General features: G+C 39.1%; 1 protein-coding gene across 11 annotated transcripts in view; it reads right to left on the minus strand.

The window, feature by feature from the left end:
• Nucleotides 1-20,464, minus strand: part of LOC108716118 (autism susceptibility gene 2 protein) — a 312,040-nt gene that overhangs the window by 25,352 nt on the left and 266,224 nt on the right. For all 11 annotated transcript variants that reach the window (XM_018262260.2, XM_018262255.2, XM_041567109.1 and 8 more), the window contains one exon: nt 3,096-3,144. In XM_018262260.2, the coding sequence (XP_018117749.1) occupies nt 3,096-3,144 (49 nt within the window). The remainder of the gene's footprint in view (nt 1-3,095; nt 3,145-20,464) is intronic.

The raw sequence follows: 20,464 nt of genomic DNA on the forward strand, positions 1-20,464 counted from the left end.
ATTTGCGGTGCAGTTTTTTCAATGATACTACATATTAATTGTTGGATTAGCCTAAAACTGTAGCAGCCTGAAGCAGTCTTCTCTATTCACAAGTGAACTAGGTTACTCTCGGCAATAATTTGTAATACTGGGGTTGGTAAGGTTCACTCTCAGGTGTTCAATATACTTTCATCTGGCAAATGTCTAAATTACTCCATGGTTATTTTCAGGAGTATAGGGCGGGAAAGATTGTTTTAAAAGTATGCCCAACAGTCACAATCCCTAACAAGAGGGTATTTTTAAGTAAATGACCAAGTACTGCCATCAGATTAAACCTTGGCATCTCTTAAAATTAGGAAGGGGCCAGAACTTGAGGCAACCACTTACTGTTAGGAATGTACAGGTCCTGGAGTGGCTCAATCACCTAATTTAGAGAGTGTGTGTCTGTGCTGTTGCATTTACGGGGTACTATATACTCTCAGTACTGACAAAGTTCACACAGTATTAAACAAGAAGAAATCTTCAAGACCAAGACCATGCACATGCTCAATGTGGTCTGGGCTGCTTAGGGATTGTCATAAATTATCAAAACAGCACAAACAATATCTGCCAGAAGCTGATACAGCAAGACTGATTAATAATCAGAATAGGCAGACTGCACTGGGTACTGTGTTGTCATGTAATCTAATGTGGATTTTATCATTTTTGTATTGTTTAATACAAACTTTCTCCAACTCTGCAGAACCAGTGACTGCAGCAAAATAAGCCTCCAAATAGAATCCCAGTTTATGTGTTTAAATCTGGCTCCATGATCTTTGTCCCATCAGCTGGAGTTGGAAACAGTAAAGAGGATGTAAAGGCAAAAATAAAATCCAATACAAATCTCTACACAGTCACTGACTGCTCTACAGGGAAACAAACAAAGCTGCTTGAGTTCTGCATAGCTGGGAAATAAGCAGGAGCTCCCCCTGCTGTTCATAAGTATGATTATTTCCCTGCCCAGCAGTTAGGGACCATCTGACAATTCCTATCCACAGTAAAGCAGTAAATGAAGGGAGAATTTCACTGCATACAGTCAGGTTTCTTATAAAAACTTTACACATTTTTTAAAAATTTTTTATTAAAGAATATTGAAGATAGGTTTCTTTTTCATTAAAGTAAAAATGGGATTTTATTTTTTTGCCTTTACATGCCTTTTAACCATTTGAATGTTCATAGTATAAGCCTTATTGCAAAAAAGGGGGCATGTGTATGGCACGGCACTATGCTACACACCCTTGCAAATGGCATTTTACTGATCCACTGAATTCTGAGAGCAGACATTTCATCTAGCTTTTCTTCCTTAGGTTAAAGAGAGCAAACCAATATTTAAAAGGAGTTGCATTTCTAAGCAAGAATTCTACCATTTCCATGACAACAGACCACAGGAGGATACTATTCATTGGGGAACATGGGCAACAAGGAAAGTGGCGTAACTATAAATTACTGGGCCCCACAGCAAATTATTTTTCAGGCCTTCAAAATGGCTGTTCTACAAATATTTATATGAATTAGGGCCTCATGGGGCCCCTATAATTCCTGGGCCCCCTGCAGTCGCAGGGTCAGCTTCCTCTGTAGTTACACCTCTGTACAAGGAACAATAGGGCATTTCTTACATAAACACACACAAACCAGTAACCATCCCTGTTCAGAATGACAACATATTTTGGTAAATGGTAAATGAGAATGGGAAGCCCTTTGCATTACAGCTTGTGTTCACTGCGTTTCAGATTCGATGGTAAATAGCTGGTATGTACGAGTTATCCGAGACTGTTATGTATCCTATCATATATTCCCAGAAGAAAAACATTTCAAGTGTCAAACTATGACATATGCTAAAGAAGCTTAGAATGTATCTCATGTTATTAGTGCATAGCAAGAAGAAGGAGAAGAGACAACTAAGCTGGAAATCAGGATTAACCCTACAGTCCGGCATCTTACAGACGGGAGATTAGTAGCACTATCCGACTAGCCAAGGCACTAAATGCAAGGCATTCTGGGACAGGGAAAAAATCCATACGTCATTCGAGATCATTTAGTTTAATTTGCAAACTTTATGTAGGATTTAATATTATTTGCCCAGCCTATTGAAAGAGAAATAAATATACTTAATTATGAAATAAATAATTGTGGTACAAAAGAAATGGCTTTACTATACAAAGCTGCAGTGTGTCCCAGAAATCTGTTAAGAAAAAGATAATTTTACATACTGAAGACGGTGCAATTCTAAGAAACTTTCCAATATACAAAATGTGATTTTAAAGTTATTTGTAAATGTGATTACATTGAATCTGGCACTTATTATATCCTGCAAAACTGATTCTGACTACTTAAAGGAGAAGGAAAAGTTAAAACTGTGTAAGCGTTATCAGAAAGGTCTACGTAAATACACCAGTAAACCCTCAACGGGTAATGTTTTTCTGAGTCCACTGTCAAAGGAAACACCATATTTCTTTCCTTCTATTGTGTACACATGGGCTTCTGTATCAGACTAACTGTTTTCAGCTGAAACCTCCAGGGCTTGGGCTTGAGCATGCTCAGTTTGCTCCTCTCCCCCTCCCTGCTGTAATCTGAGCTCAGAGCTATGACCGAGCAGGGAGAAACTAAGGCAGGAAGTGATGTCACACCAAGCTAATACAGCAGCTGCTATCCGAAACAAACAGATACAGTGTTTAGAGCTGTTTACTCGGGTATGGAAAAGCATCATAAAGAATAAAAATTGTGTTTTTTTTTATTTAACTTTTGTGGCTAATCTATTGGCAATAAAATGCCTTGGTAGTTTCCTTCTCCTTTAAACACTGCAGAAGCCAATTGATTAGCAGACCGGGAAGAGAACAGAATTCTTCTATGATGCTTCAAGAGTCAGAACCAGAGAACCGAAAGGAGTAACAAGCAGTGATTTAAATTGCAATTACAAATAACCTTAAAATCATTGAATATGCTTAATTAACATACATTGGGGAGTTGCTTTGAATGACATGCTATTAAGGCAATTTGCTCAAATAAACAGAGAATCACGAGTAACAATGTCACATCAGATCACAAATATGAAATGAATTTGTTTCTGACTTGCTTACCTGTGGAGACAGCTGGTGAGAATAGAGTCTCAGATCCAACATTGGAGCCCTATAGGGGAAGAAAGAGACAGCAAATTAGTGGCATAGACTTGTGGTTATGTACCTGGTCATGTTCTATTCTCTTTGTTCTCTTGCTAATACTTGCTTGTACTTCATAACAATCTAGTAAACCGGAAGAAATGAAACCAGTGTCAGATTAACATTGCAGCTTGGCATTTCAATACAGTCTTCAGCATAAGTCTCACATCAGCATTATAGACATTCTCAGTAACAGAGAGAGATGGATGGCCAAGATGAAGAAAAATACAGAACTGATGGATGAAAGGCAATTTTAACTTCTACATATTGGGTAAAATATAATGAATATTTTGCATGTTTCTAGATTTCCATTTGTACAGCTCAACCAAGGTGCACAATGCCTGTAATACAATGTATGTAGTAAGCGCCATTAATAGAACCACATGTGAGTAAACACCTAGACTACAGATTCTTAACCAATGGGTCGTGACCCAGAAATAATGTGAGGTTTATTCCTACAAGAGAAAACAAGTCATTGAAACAAGGAGCCTAATTAGTTCTAAACTAATATATCAGTCACAAAGGTGATTAACTTGGGTCCCCTGAGAAAAAACAAAGATTTACTGGGTTAGAGTAAGGAGCTACACATGGGTGACTTGCAACACAAACATGGAAATAATTAGGGCAGCAACTGACAGCAGTAGGGACCATGTCCATCCATCATGAATGAGACTATACAAGACTTTCCTAACATGGGTGAACAAATGAACTTTTTTCACACAAGTCATGACAACTATACTCATCACTGGAGGTCAGTTGGAAGAATTCAAGCAAATTAAAAGCACTGACAGGCAGGATGGCCTTTAACTTGGTCTTGAAAAGGTTATTTCAACCACCCACTCAAGCAGCCTTGTTCAAGGCCAAAAAACTTTTACAACAACCTGTCTCAAAAGATTCATTGTGTGGAATATTTATTTTTCTACAAGTCAGACCATGGCCATTACACTGTATGGCGCAATCAGAGTAGGACACAATGAAAGCTACACAGCACTGCTAGAAAATATTGTTCTATTAAATGAAAGCAAAACCATGTACACTTATTGCCCCCCATGCAACACACATAGTACCCTCTGCTCAGCACAAGCAATCTCACTGCTCTGATTAAACAAACATCTCTTGTTCATTCATTTCATTAAAACATGTTCAGTGGCAGGTTCTATACATTGTTACACCACTTTTCAAACAATATTTTTTTCTAAATGTTGCATTTTAATTTTATTTTGGAATCACACCCTGATCTTGGAATTGACAAACGCTTGGTCAAGTTCAATTTGCTATAACATTAGGATACTGTTTTAATATAATTCCACAGTATTTCCAACAAAGAGAGCGACATGAATTCAGCAAGACTTCTATAGGCAGGCTTCTACACTTTCATGGATCCATTCGTTTTTTTTGAGTAAAACTTCAGTGAGCAAGTTGCCTAAAAGCTACCTATTTTAAGGCATTTTTGGGGTTTATGTAATAAAAGGCAATATGTTTGCCCATGGGTAGTAACCCCTAGCAACCAATCGTCACGTGGAATTTACTAATCACCTGTTTAACTAGAGGAATCTTATTGGTTGCCGTGGGTTACAGGTCCTGGGCAAACGTAGTGCCTTTTAATACATACGGGGGTTTAAGTCTTATGCCAAGTCATAAAAGCATTGTTCTCCCCAGAATAAAAAATTCCTTTGGGTGGAATGTGCCAAATGTCAGGCAATTGGATGAGCCGAGTTCCAAAAGTTACGGGAGAAATGGATCTAAATTTAGCCCTGGATCTTGCAGTGAATGTCCAGGGGTGAGTATTGTGGTTGAGGTAAAATGGTTGGGTAATGTACAGCATTAACAACTGAACAGGGCTGGATTTGAAGTTACGGCGCCGAGGCACATGTACCGCACCTGACGCTTCGCGAGCGCATGCACGAGCGCAATCCCAAGCAGTGGAGATTTGAGTCCCCAGTGCTCCGCAGGGATGCGGCTGGGTGGCATGACACCCCTAAAATTTGCTGCCCTAGGCCCGGGCCTTTGTGGCCTCGCCACAAATCCGTGCCTGCAACTGAAAGTAACATCATTTCTTGCAGATGATTCCATTTTATCAATGTTGCAGACTAGGGCATGCACTTTATGTACTACTAGTATAAACATTTGAAGACGTGGTATTGGGTCTATTCCAATCTTGGAATTGGTGCGACCATAGTGCTCTTAACTATAATATATTTCAGTATTTGTTTCATATGTCTCTGTGATCACCTATGCTCCTAGAATGTATAAAGCAGTATTATATAAGACACGCAGTGGTTACTGTATAGAGCAGTAATCTCCAACCAGTAGCTTGGGAGCAACATTTTGCTCACTAACCTCTTGCATGTCTCGGTGGCATCAGAGCAGGTGCTTATTTTTGAATTCCTGGTTTGAAAGTAATTTTTAGTTGCTTAAAGACCGGTGTACTGCAAAACAGTCTCCTGTAGGCTGCCAGTCCATATAGGGGCTACCAAATAGCCAATCACAGCCCTTATTTAGCACCCTCAGGGACATGAGTGTGTTGCTCCCCAACTCTTTTTACATTTAAATGTGGCTCACGGGTAAAAAGGGTTGGGGACCCCTGATACAGAGTAATTGGTCTTGGCGCCTACTCTGGTGCACCCCATCCACCTGCCTCCCTTCTAATGCCAATTTAGGATAAAGCATGGTTGTAAATAAAGATAAATGTTATCAAGCACTATTGCAACATGTGAACTATCACTTTTAGGGTGTATTTTTTTACGTTTTATGCATTCCTCCCACCCCGCATAGGAATTTAATAATATTGTAAAACGCATATACCTGCGGCAGCACATGCAGCCTGTAACACATTGCCATTGCCGAAAGGAAGAAAAACGCTGAAATGCCAGGTAGTGCAGCATAGACCAGGCCTGTACCCTAATTTTTGCTGCAGAAACTTACTGACTTTGGGAAGTCTGATGGGACTAGAATTCCATGATATATCCTGGTGTCTAATAGTTAACACAGATTAGAGGTTCACCATGGTTTTTCTACTGCTGAATCATCTTTTCAACAAACAGCCCATCTGTTATACACAGGGATCTTAGTGATAAATCTGAAGGCCTCCATTTTTAAACACACAAACTCAGGCATTGTGGAAGTGCACAGGAAAGCCATGGAAATAAAGTGTGAAAGATCCATTACAGGGGGCTGCATCCAGCGCTGGCTTTCCCATGGCTTCTCCTATGTTCAGCTTACTCTTTGACATCGTTCCAGCTCTTGCCCTTTGCTTTATTTTTTTGCATATCAGATTATCCCCCTTCTTCCTTCTGCAAAATGTCACCAATTTGGTTCAGCCAGGCGGGCTATTGAAAGTTTTACCTCTAATAGGGGGGAAAGGCATTTTTCAAGCTGTTACCACTTAGCTGTACTGATACAGTCACTCTGGAGACTCAATATTGTTTACACATCCTGCTCAGTGGAATAAAGCAGTCCTGCCAGAACTCTGCCGGAGCTGTGAAGGAGACGTTTTCTCTCTGTTTTATGAGATTTCCTCAATTTGTGGCTGTCTCAACGGTCGTAAAAACAGCTGTAAATCAAAAGAGCTCAACAAAATTGCAATAACAAGCGTAGAACTGTGCTGCGCAGAGCATAACTGCAGGCAGCGGGAGGTGGAAAGCACTGGCTGATTTAATACCAGGTGCGAGAAATTCTTGGCAGAGCAAGTGGAGGTGCAGTATTTGTGATGAATACCCACAAATGAATCCATGCCAGAACAAGAAGCATGGGGCCTCTTGTCACGACTCAAGCCCTTTCCCCTCCTCTCACTGCCCTGCCACAGTGAGGTCTTGTTCCAACAAGCTGCAGAAGAACTAGGCTTAGACAAATAACTGGGAAACACATAATACTGTTAAAAGTATTAGCAAGAAAAGGCAACTGTGCTTACAGTTTAAAGCAGCTTTCTTGACTGAAGATTCAATGGCTTTAACAGATTCTTCAGGGAGTTTAAAAAGGCGGAAAGACCTCTGCTAAGAAAACGGTTAGGAAGGCCTCCTCACATTATGTATGACAAAGATTAATTGACTAGAAACGCATGGAAACACACTGCTTAGGAAACCAGAGCAATAGAACCCAGTTTAAAACGTAATCTATAAGGATAACATATACTGTATATAGTAGTCTGAATGTTTGGTATTATTTGTTTAGGAAGTATCCCAAATATTTACTGCCATAAATCTATTTTGCTTCCTTTGTGCTAAATCTGTATGTGATGGGGTTTAAGGATTAAGTCAGGCAGCAATTAACTGTATAAAGTCACAGAATACACTTGCGCTACACTGACATCACACTATTCTGGTCAGAAAGGTATTTTCATACCTCCCAACTGTCCCGTTTTCAGCGGGACAGTCCCGCTTTTGACAGCTCAACCAGCAGTCCTGTGTTTGTACTGAAAAGTCACGACTTTCGCTGCACCTAACAGCCAGAAAAGAAATAAAGTTTCTAACTTAATTGGCTTTTGGCAGAGAGCCCATAACAGCTACCAGGTGCAACTTTGTAACAATTGTGAAATAAGCAAACAAGTAATTGTAAAAATTTAGATAAGGAGGTCCCTTGGGAAAATTAGACTCACAGCTTAAAGGGCAATTCACCTTCATTAGCAAAACTGTAATAATTGGAAAAAAACACAGAAATATGTCCAGACTTTCATAACCTGCCAAATTTTGTAAAATGAACATGGTAATTAGGGGGCGTGACCACAAAAACAGGCGTGGTCAAAAATGTTGTCACGCTACACGCAGCAAATTTTTATGTCCCTCTTTTTATTTCCAAACTGTTGGGAGGTATGCATTTTATCCTAATATTCCATATTTGTAAAAATAATATCCTTTTTCTCAGTATTAATAAAACAGTACAGGTATGGGACCGGTTATCCAGAATGCACGGGACCTGGGGCTTTCCGGATATTTGAATCTTCATATCTTAAATCTACTAGAAAAACATCTGAACATTAAATAAACCCAATAGGCTGGTTTTGCCTCCAATAAGGATTACTTAGATCTTAGTTGGGATCAAGTACAAGCTACTGTTTTATTATTACAGAGAAAAAGGAAATTGTTTTGAAAAATTTAGATTTTTCATTATAATGGAGTCAATGGGAGACAACCTTTCCGTAATTCTGAGCTTTCTGGATAATGGGGATCTGGATAACGAATCCCTTACCTGTACATTGTACTTGATCCAAACTTAGATATAATTACTCCTTACTGGAAGCAAAACCAGCCTATTTAATGTTTACATGATTTTCTAGTAGACTTAATAGTATGAAGATCCAAATTATGAAAAGACCCGTTATCTGGAAAACCCCAGATCCCAAGCATTATGGATAACAGGTGCCATAACTATACCCGAGATATAATAACCAGTGACACATGGACTATGAGAATTTAAAAAACTATGAATTGATTTGCCCCCCGTGCACTTAATACCCTAACAGTGGATTACAGCAATCTGATTCTACTCCACAATCATCTATGGAATAGACGATGGTGACTTTACTGTGTGTTTATAAATGTATAACTGATGTAGTATCTCCAGATCCATAGTGTTAAGCATCGAGGAAACCTGTCTGACGCACATTTAGCTCATGTAAATGAGCATTGCCCCAGTACCTAACATATATGAAATGTAATCCCTACCAATAAAAGGCACAGATTGTTAGAAGGCATTACTGTGTGATACCCTGTCTGATGTTGTCTCATACAAGAGCACAAAAAAGCACTGCATGCAAATTCTTCCATATATTAAATAAAAGAATAGAAAAAAGAAAAGTGTGTGATCCACAAGAAGGAGATTAGTGCAGCCGTATGTTCAGCTAATGAGATATATGGCTCTTTGGAGCTACACCAAAGCCAAAGTACATTCCCAAAGCAGCATACGTCTACTGGAATCAATGCATAGAGAATATGATAAGCCATTTGCAATTGAGGGTTTAAAGAGGGAGAGGGAAACTGCTGAACACATTTTTATTCACACACCAAAAGCATTAAAAGCACGAGAGAGCAAATCTATTGTTCCTTGCACGCCCTGCCCTGGCTGCAGTTTCTCTCCTCAACTGGGCCATGGGTCTTTGACTCAAACAGAAGTGAAATTGGGTACGTTAGCATATATTTATTTATATATATATATATATATATATATATATATAAGCTTCAGAAAGTACCTGCACTTTAACCCTCTCAGTTCGTGGTGGGTGCCCGGTCAAATGGTATTATGCAACTTGTCAAGATGGACCAGCACTCCAGTTTGTTCAATCAAACGTGAATATTTATTTGAATAGTCACTCTCGTGTCCAACGTTTCGGCCCACATCTGGGCCTTTATCAAGGATGATAAAGGCCCAGATGTGGGCCGAAACGTTGGACACGAGAGTGACTATTCAAATAAATATTCACGTTTGATTGAACAAACTGGAGTGCTGGTCCATCTTGACAAGTTATATATATATATATATATATATATATATATATATATATTATATATATATGACTTTAGCTGCTCAACACTTGCATCGAAGAGGTTAAAGTAAAAATGCTCTCTAAAGAGATTTAATCCTAACTCCAATTTTCATCCCTAAAAACAGCAAAAACAGAAAAATAGTGGATATTGGAGCTACAGCAGCCCGAAGCAGCAGATTTGCAGAGAGAAAAGCAAACTCCCTTGGAGATAAAAGAATAGCAGATGGGGCTAATCTCTCTGATTGTGCTCTGCTCCTGACAGCAGTCCATTGGCACATGCTGGGAAGAGAGCACCATGAAATACTCCAGCTTCTGCTACAGACTGATACCCTGCTGAAATGTTCAATGGCTGCATCAGCTTAAGCATGTAAATTGCTCCCAAACCTGACAGAGAAAAAGGAGAGAGGGGCTTAGGGAGCAGATATCATGCTGAAAGGAAAGACGTGCCTGTGGCAAGTGAGAGCAAAATTAACATGACTGTCTCTAATGAGCAGGGTCCTCTTTATATACTGTCTGTCTGTATGAAAGAAAGGGAAGCTGAAATGCTTATATCCCATCCCTATTTTTCTATTGCGTTTGACCTTAGCAACATTAGTTCAGGGTATTCAAAGGGGTACTTCACCTTTAGGGCAGAGACACACGTTCAGATTCGGGGAGATTAGTCGACTGGTGACAAATCTCTTCTTCGGGGCGACTAATCTCCCTGAACTGCCTTCCTGCCGGCTAGAATGTAAATTGCCAGCGGGATGGCACTCAGAGCACTTCAATTTCTGAAGTCGCCCCAGAGTTTCCTTGTGAGACAACTTTGAGCAACTTCGGAAAACGAGGTGCTCCGAGTGCCATCCCACCAGTGATTTACATTCTAGCTGGCAGGGAGGCAGTTCAGGGAGATTAGTTGCCCCGAAGAAGAGGAGATTTGTCGCCGGGCAACTAATCTCCCCGAATCTGAGCTTGTGTCTCTGCCCTTAAAATCACTTTTAGTATGTTATATAATGGCCACTTCTAAGCAACTTTTCAATTGGTCTTCATTATTTATTCTATATAGTTTTTTTACTATTTGACTTCTTCTTCTGACTCTTTCCCACCTTTTAAATTAGGGTTAATGTCCCCATATAAAAACAAATGCTCTGTAAGGCTACAAATGTATTGTTATTGCTACTATTTATTACTCATCTTTTTATCCAGGTCCTCTCCTATTCGTATTCCAGTCTCTTATTCAAATCAATGCATTGTTGCTAGGGTAATTTTGACCGTAGCAATATGATCTCTGAAACTGCAAACTGGAGAGCTGCTGAATAAAAAGCTGAATAACCACAAATAATAAAAAATGAAAACCAATGGCAAATTGTCTCTACATCATATTAAACGTTAATGCAAAAGTAAACAACCCCTTTAACTACAGCTTCCAACAGCCTGGACAAGGCACTGGCTGCTATTGGACTGGAGAGAGTTGTTATTCAGCATTATTTCTTTAGCCAAATGTCTGTTCTTAATTTAAAGGATGAGAATATCTTCAGTAAAATGTATATACATCAATATCCATGATTTCAAATATGACAAATATATTTTTCTAATACATGATTCAACGTGATTTAAGGGTTTAACCTGTTCGTTCTGTAATTATAAAATCAATATGCCCGTCTATGCCACAAGTAAACAGCAACAGCCGCTGAATAACGGAGAGATGGCCCTTATCTTATTTGCTGTGTGTGTGTAGCTTAAGGATACCATGCCAGCTTGAGTCAGTAATTGGAAAGCTTCATATTGGCAGCTCAGAACTGTATCACTTTCCCAGCAGGCCTTCATTACTTCTTTCCTGTGGCTGCAATTCTATTCACATGACAACATTCTCTTATACCCCCTGCCCTGCCTGAGAGGAGACAAGAGGACGATGGGGAGGGCACACGGGACAAAGGAGCTTTTACTTGCTTCATCTCCACTTCAAGGTAAGATAAAGGAGAGCTGTATCATATATAATAAAAGGAAGGTTTGCCCCAAGCATCAGAAGGAGAAGAGAGGGATTTCTCCCAGAAAGCACCTTCTATATACACACACACACATACATACATACATACAAACATACATACATACATACATACATACATACAAAGTATCTGGAGAGGATAATAAAGCACAAATGAGATGGCTCTAGTACAAATGTACCAAGCTTATTATGTTGTCTTTTTCAAAGCAACACTGTATCCTCAAGTGTTTTCATACAGCTCAATCTTAAAATCCAGTACATGACATGACAACAAAATTGTGGCCCCCATCACACCAAAGAGAAAAATCACTTAAAGGGAAAACATGTTTTTTTCAAAACATAGTTAATAGTGCTGCTCCAGCAGAATTCTGCACTGAAATCCATTTCTCAAAAGAGAAAATAGATTTTTATATATTCAATTTTGAAATCTGACATATTGTCAGTTTTCCAGCTGCCCCCAGTCATGTGACTTGTGCCAGTACTTTAGGATGGAACTACTTTCTGGCAGGCTGTTATTTCTCCTACTTAATGTAACTGAATCAGTCTCAGTTTGACTTGGCTTTTACTATTAAGTGCTGTTCTTAGATCTACCAGGCAGCTGTTATCTTGTGTTAGGCAGCTGTTATCTTGTGTTAGGGAGCTACTATCTGGTTACCTTCCCATTGTTCTGTTGTTTGGCTGCTGGGGGGGGGGGGGGTGATATCACTTCAACTTGCAGTACAGCAGTAAAGAGTGATTGAAGTTTATCAGAGCACAAGTCACATGACTGTGGGCAGCTGGGAAACTGACAATATGTCTAGCCCCATGTCAGATTTCAAAATTAAAATCTGTTTGCTCTTTTGAGAAATGGATTTCAGTGCAGAAGTCTGCTGGAGCAGCACTATTAACTGATGCGTTTTCCCATGACAGTATCCCTTTAAGGTAACCAAAAGCAAGCAAGTGCTTCTAATTACCTGGGCACACTTACATTAATGGAGTAAAACTCCATTCAATACATTTTTTTACTTTGATTCAAAATATTATGTTGTCTTGCTACATTTTCTTGGACTATATTTTTATGCTGCAAAATCTGTCCAACAAAGGACTCTGTAAGGCAAATCCCCATATGTAATAAAAGGCACTAAGTTTGTTCAGGAGCAGTAACCCATAGCAACCAATAAGATGTTTGCTTTTAAACAGGTGACCAGTTAATGCTGACTGCTGATTGGTTACTATGGGTTACTGCTCCTGGGCAAACTTAGTGCCTTTTATACATAACCCCCAATGACTGTTATTCTTGCCACACTACAGCGAATCTACAATCAACTGATCCACCCAACTACTGAAAGTTCCTACGTGTCTATCGAATTTGGCCTCAGGAGTGGTAGGTCACACTGACTTATTCATTGCCAAATGGTGGTGGATTCACAGTGAAAACTCAAAGACAATCTTGGAAATTCTCATAATCTTGTATGGACATCTGGCTGCCTATTGCCCATTGGGGGAGAATAGAGACTAGAATAAGCAAATGAAGGAAGCGAAGGAAATATCTCTGAGAAAAATTGAAAAGTTTAGAATTCCCCTCAGCGAAAATTACACCAGGAATAAATGCTTGGATATATCTGAGAAAGTGTAGACTTTTCCCAAGAGGAAAGGATAAAAAGGCTAGAGAATATCTGTGTGGCTAACTCTGTGGCAATGGTACACAAGAGATTATTCAGAAATCACAGATGTCTGCGTTTGAAGCATAAGCATGCCTTAAGTCTATGTCTTGGGGTATAACATATTACTATGCTACTTATAAAAGCTCTTTATTAACACAAGAACATTGATACAATCTCATACAGCAGTTTTATAACTTCTAATAGAAGCATCTGAAAATCTGACTCTTCTCACATGAAGGAACGGAACAGTAAAATGTAAATGTTATCAAGGACGTATGGAACGTTCATGTATTCTGCATGTATTCTTTAGGGCAGAGACACACGTGGAGATTCGGGGAGATTTAGTCGCCTGGCGACAAATCGCCTCTTCTTCGGGCACCTTATTTCCCTGAACTGCCTTCCCACCGGCTAGAATGTAAACTGCCGACGGGATTGTACTTGGAGCGCCTCGTTGTCTAAAGTCGCCCGAAGGTTCCTCGTGAGGCGACTGTGGGTGACTTCGGAAAACGAAACGCTCCGAGTGCCATCCTGCTGGCGATTTAGATTCTAGCCGGGTGGGAAGGCAGTTCGGGGAGATTAGTCGCCCGAAGAAGATGCGATTTGTTGCCGGGCGACTAATCTCCCCAAATCTCCACGATTTTTAGCTGCAATTTTACAATCTAAAATTTAAGGCAAGATGCATACCAAGATACTGTTAAGGAAGAAAATGTGTGCTTTGACAACTGATACAATGTGATTCAATGCAATCATTCATATCTAGTGAAATGAAATCACATACTGTACATTGTGTTGATTCTCTGATCCATTCAATAATACAAAATCTCCAGTAATAACCAAGCTTCCTTTCCATTGTTGCAATAAGCCTGAATTCCCATCAACCACCTAAGTGGCCGCTCTAGGGAGGCCAAAGCAGCAAACCACAGTCTCCAGTAAATATATCCCAAGGACACAATCAGCTCTTAAGCTGGAGCTTTGGAAATTGGCCATGCATAATTCAAGGGCCTTTGCTAGCAACAAAAAGGCAGTTCTCTACAGCAGATAGAATTCTTATCACAAAGAAAAGCGAGTGAAGTACAATTGTCTTCCGAACCAGAACGAAGTGATAAATATGTGCCACTACTACATGCAGCCACCTAATAAATAATGACCAACAAGGAGGCATTTTCCATTTGTCCTGCCTATGCTTACCTGTAGTTATAGGAGCAGAGTTTCAGCCTTTGCATTCCAACAAGGGGGAAACGTAAGACTGCAGTAACCATGTCCTATTTACACTCAGACCGGATAGGTGTCAGTACGACTTGAGCCATTTCATTTTACCATAACCTGTGGCCAATGGTGGCAGGGTGAGCACATCAGGGGACATAACTCATCTATTGTTACATTAAAATATGAGAATTACATTTTTGTATTTAGGGCAGAGACAAATGCTCAGATTCATGGAGATTAGTCGCCCTGGTAAACCCAGGATCACCCATCAGATGATGAAAACTCAAGAGAACATTATCAATCCTCCAGGGCCCACTGATGGCCAATGGCCTTTAAGCTACTCCAGCTGCCAATTGACATTGTGCTTAGTGATATTAGGCTTGGTGTAGCTTCTCTCCCACTGACCTATTTTCTGCTAAATTCTGAAATAGTCTTTTGGCTAATGTTGCTTTCACAACTTGTGTTGAGTTTTCCAACTGAAAACATAGGCTTTCAATGCACCTCAGCATTTTGCATATCACTTTATCAGGGCAGCTCTGACAAACTGACATTTTGGAAAGGTGGCACTTTGGTACTACTTCCACATGAAATGGATTCCTCTGCCCGCACTTTTCATCTGGGTGAGTTACGCCTCTGACCTGATACCGTCGTTGCAACTTCATATTCATTTTGATGGCAACCACCAACGTGAACATAAGGCAGATTTCAAGCTGAAAACACTGACGTGTGTATTTTATGGCAGAAATCTAGTCTCAGTATGTAAGTAATGGCATGTAAATGGCAGATGACAAGGACAGTTGTGGTCATGGGGAAAACTATAGTAGAGGATCTGACATTATAACAATCCTTCCATTTCTGAGAAAAACATGGTTAATGAAAAGTGCTAGAGTACCATATTTTATATATTTAATCTTTCTTGATAGAAGAAACATGAATTTTGTATTTTTATATATTTATGAATGATATATATATATATATATATAAAATTTGTTTTTATTTTGTAGGAAATCACTACAGTGCTTCTTTTTTAATCAAGATTAGGGTAAGAGACTGACAGATAGTACAGGAGGAAAAGGCATCTGTGTAGAACCCTAGCACTTAACACTATGTACTGAGATTATAAGCAGCAACTGCCAGACACCAGAGAGGAAATCCTGATCAGACTTAACAACTGATCCCTTATGCCCATGTGAGGTTATTCCTAAAACTTGCGCTGTGGGAGGGTCATTAAATACCCTTTAAATATCTCTACCTTAACTGCCAAATGTTTCTGCAGTGCTAAATGTAAGCAGTGAATTTCCATTCCATTTCTAGTGCACATAAATCAGCACATGAAATAAGATACATGCCAGGGAAGTGAAATCATAGGAAGAAAGGTACATGAAATGTGTGCATCCATTATTAAGAGCCTTCAGCTACCATTACAAATCAGACATTCTGCCAAATGACAAACACATGTGCTTCTGTGCCCAATATTTTAGCAGGGGATCCACCTACATTGCTTCTTTGGAAGTATATTCATGAATGTGCAAACCCAAACCCCCTCCCCTTCTTAAACCATTTTTCTGCTTTCAGAAAATAAAATTGATTTATCTTATAGGCTTTATAGTAAATATAAACAAACAGAACTCAGTCTGGGGGTTAAAATGACAAACAGAATACCAAATCTTGCCTCAGATACAAGGAAACTGATTATGTTTGAGCTACTGTACTGTTCTAACACTGCATGTGTATGTGTGTGTGTAAATATGTACTGTAAATATATATATATATATATATATATATATATATATATATATATATATATATATATATATATATATATATGTATGGGACCTGTTTTCCAGATAATGGATCTTTGCGTAATTTGGATCTTCATACCTTAAATGCACTCGAAAATTATTTAAACATTAATAAACCCAATAGGGTGATTTTGCTTCCAATAATTATATCTTAGTTTGGATCAAGTACAAGGTACAGTTTTATTATTACAGAGAAAAGGAAATCTCTTTTTATAATTTGGATAATTTAGATAAAATGATGTCTATGGGAGTTGGCCCTCTCATAATTCAGAGCTTTCTGGATGTGTAAGAAAGTTAAAAGTAAATGAGTGGATGAAACTCCAGAAAGGGGAATGCTGGCAAATCCATGAAGCAGTGACCCTGCCATTGTGCAGAAAGACCTGATTGCATACAATTTTACAAAACAAAGCAAAACCAAAACAAAGCTCAAATAAACCTAAAGAGGAAGGCAAGAAAATCTCAATTTCCCTGCCAGTGCTGGATTGCTCCTTACCTGCTTTTCTGCATTGCTATCAGGCTTATCAGTTACACTACTGCCAGGATCTGGTTTTAACTTTTCAAACAGGCCTAGAGATAAATCTCCCGGCATATCTTTTAATCCAAGCAGCTGTCCAAACCATTATCATTGTACACAGAGGCAAGAACAAGCCTGTGGTGATTGGGAACACTGGCATTTCTATTTATGTTCTGCTATACCAACTAATTATCTTTCAGTTTGTTTCACTTAAAGAGAAATAGGTTATATTTAAAAGCAGTGTTTATCTTTTATTCATTATCCCTTAAATAGACAAAGTATAGCTGGCCTTGGCAGTAGCATTCTCCATAGATACCAGCGTAAAAGCGTAGTGGGTGTAGATAGACCAGGGATCCCCAACCTTTATTACCCGTGAGCAACATTCAGATGTAAAAAGAGTTAACGAGCAACACAAGCACAAAAACGTCTCTGGGGTGACAAATAAGTGCTGTGATTGGCTATTTGGTAGCCCCTATGTGGTCTGACAGCCTACAGGAGGCTTTATTTGGCAGTATATCTGGTTTTTATACAACCAAAAATTGCTTCCATGCCAGGAATTTAAAAATAATCACCTGCTTTGAGGCCACTGGGAGCAACATCCAGGGGGATGGTGAGTAACATGTTGTTCACGGGCTACTGGTTGGGGATCACTGATATAGATGGTAGTCTCGTTGAATTGTTTGGTAGGTGCAACTCATATGTTTAAATGAAAGCACGAAGGATGTTTTGAGCAAAGAAATTGTGCCCTGACATTTCACTGTACATGTAAGAGAAATGCAGGCTCTGGCACAGTAATGAATAACGGCATATATTACTGTATTCTTTAAGCAAAACAGCTCTCTATATCTGCATTCAGACCTATGGATCATAAGTGCCATGCTGTATGTCTCTGACTATTCTCCACAGATACCACAGCAGCTCTACATTATAATCATATATATTTGCTGCAGATGAACAATCCTCCCGGGGTTGCCATTAGTAATGCATCTCTCTCTTTCTCTGTCTCCCTCTCCATATATAGATTCCAAAGGTATCTTTGTATACAAACTGTGCTTACAATTTCATTAGGATGGATTTAATATATCTTCTTTGATGACCCTACTTATGAATTGGGTATGTGTTATAATTGTTGAAAAGAGGTAAATATATATATATATATATATATATATATATATATATATATATATATATATATATATATATATATATATATATATATATATATATATAAAATTCAATGAGAGATGGACAAATATGAATTCTGTAAGATCTGTTTATTTAGAATTCACACCTTGACCTCAAAGCACTCTAAGCAAGTGATTTCTGAAACAGCGAAGGTCTTTTTAGAACAAGACAAAGCCGATCATCCCATAGACTCAACCAGTAATATCAGATGTGTCAGTGAATCAAGACTTGAGTTATTGCCTGTGACAGGTGAACTGTAACCCCCTAATTATTCCTCGCTTGGTAATCTGCATGGGAGAAGGGATATGAAGGGATAGAGAGGGATTAGCGGTTCTTGCTAAAAGAGGATCGGGTTAACCTCTATGTTGCCAAAGGAGCTCAGAAAATTCAGACCACTCGCTGCTTTATTTGTTATGACATCTATTTTAATCTGTTTGCCGAGTCCTTAAGAAGGGTGCAAATGGCTTTCTGAATCCACTATGGCTTTGGGAGGTTTGTGGCTTGCATTAAGCTAGAGTACATTTTTTTCACGGATCCACACACACACACAATTATCTGCAGTTGGGGAGTTTACCCAATTTATTATGTTACCAACAGTATCAAAGTTTCGGGTGGGTAAATCCTCTCTTCATCAGGATGTACCCCCTGAAACGTTGATACTGTTGGTAACATAATAAAAGGGGTAAGCTCCCCAACTGCAGATAATTGTTTGTGTGCAGATTTGTGAACAAAATTTGCTGTTGCTAAGGGACCTAGCCGGGTCAACGGAGGGCCAGCATCACCAGTGCAGTAGCAGTGAACTGCATTAAGCTAGAGGACATCACATGGTAATTAGTTGGGGTGTATTTTCTCAAGGTAAGTCACATAAAAGCAAAGACCTGGAATTGTTCGTCGGGGGGAAAAAAAGTGAAATTCTCCTCTGGAGCAGGGACAGATAAAGCTGCGTTGTATACAAAATACAGGCTACTAATAACACAAGCAAACCAGAGTGGAAAGATGCATGTGTATAAATAATATTAAACAAACAATCAACTAGCTAGTTGCAACATCGGCTTGTCCTGAGAAGTTTCCTACCCCTATGAACAAACAGAAAGAATAGGCTTTATCACAAACAGGACACCAAGGGCATTCCCCCTGCACTGATAATACAGCTTAATCATTAGCTTGTGAAACCACCATCACAGATGCTTTAACAGAAATCATCAACTTCTCTAGAGAAACAGTAAGACAAGAGCAGTCATAAAGTGGGTGTAAGCGGATTCAATAGCCAGCATTCATGCAACAGACAAATGGTGCTGTAATATAACAATGTATTTATACAGTGCCAGTGCTTCTCTGTAGCAAAATGAAAGAAAGAAAAACATTTTACTTATCATTCAGGTTTTGCTACTTTATTACACTATTATACAACATGCTGTATAGTTCCTAACAGCTAGACTGGTGTAAAATGGCTTTAGCCTACAGGATATCTGCAGAGAACACTTGAGAGATCCTCTTATTAAGGCTGAGAGTGCAAGTGGAAAGGATTCCGGGAGAGGGACGAATAGAAGAGCTTACCCAACACACAAAGTATGCAACGCTCACATTCACCAGATTTGCAAGATTGGATTTCACCCTTGGACTTATGATATTTTAAGCTCAGTTGGCTTTTGGGTAGAAAGGTGAGAGGTGTCACTAATTCTGATATTCATCAGCCCCCTGACCCAAAGGGATGAGACATAATGCAAATCCTTACACACAGGGGCCTCATTACCTACCATGTCAGTGTGTCTGGATATCAATTGTGCACCACTATGTAACGCACTGTTAAATATATTTGTGCTTATTAAATTAAAGGAATAATAATAATAGGCACAAGGGTTCAATTATTACAAAAAACAACAGAGTTATATATAGTTATAGAATGGAAAACTATTTATCGTTTTTTAATAATTTGCCTTTTTCTTATGACTCTTTCCAGCTTTCAAATGGAGGGTCAATGACCCCTTCTAAAGACAAATGCTCTGTAAAGCTACACATTTTCTGTTATTGGTACTTTTTATTACTAATCTTCTATTCAGGCCTCCCCTATTCATATTCCAGGCTCTTATTCAAATCAATGAATGGTTGCTAGGGTAATTTGGACCCTATCAACCAGTTTGCTAGCGGCTAAATAAAAAGCTAAATAACTCAAAAACCACAAATAATAAACGAGGACCAACTGCAAATTGTCTCAGAATATCACTCTCTACATCATACTAAAAGTTAATTAAAAGGTAAACAACCACTTTAAGTCATTACTTAATGAATTTACAACATAATAGAAACTGCACTCAGAGTCAGATAGACCGCAAGTATATTACAGCATTATCACATACAACCTTCCAGGAGCTGTTGCTAAACTAGTACTCCCAGGTACCCCCCCCCCAACAATCGCTTTGACATAGCAGTTCAATTAGTGCAGAAGGGCAGCAAGTAGGATGACCCTGGATCTATCCAG

Source organism: Xenopus laevis, chromosome 1L (genome assembly GCF_017654675.1).
Source record: "Xenopus laevis strain J_2021 chromosome 1L, Xenopus_laevis_v10.1, whole genome shotgun sequence".
Classification (NCBI taxonomy): domain Eukaryota; kingdom Metazoa; phylum Chordata; class Amphibia; order Anura; family Pipidae; genus Xenopus; species Xenopus laevis.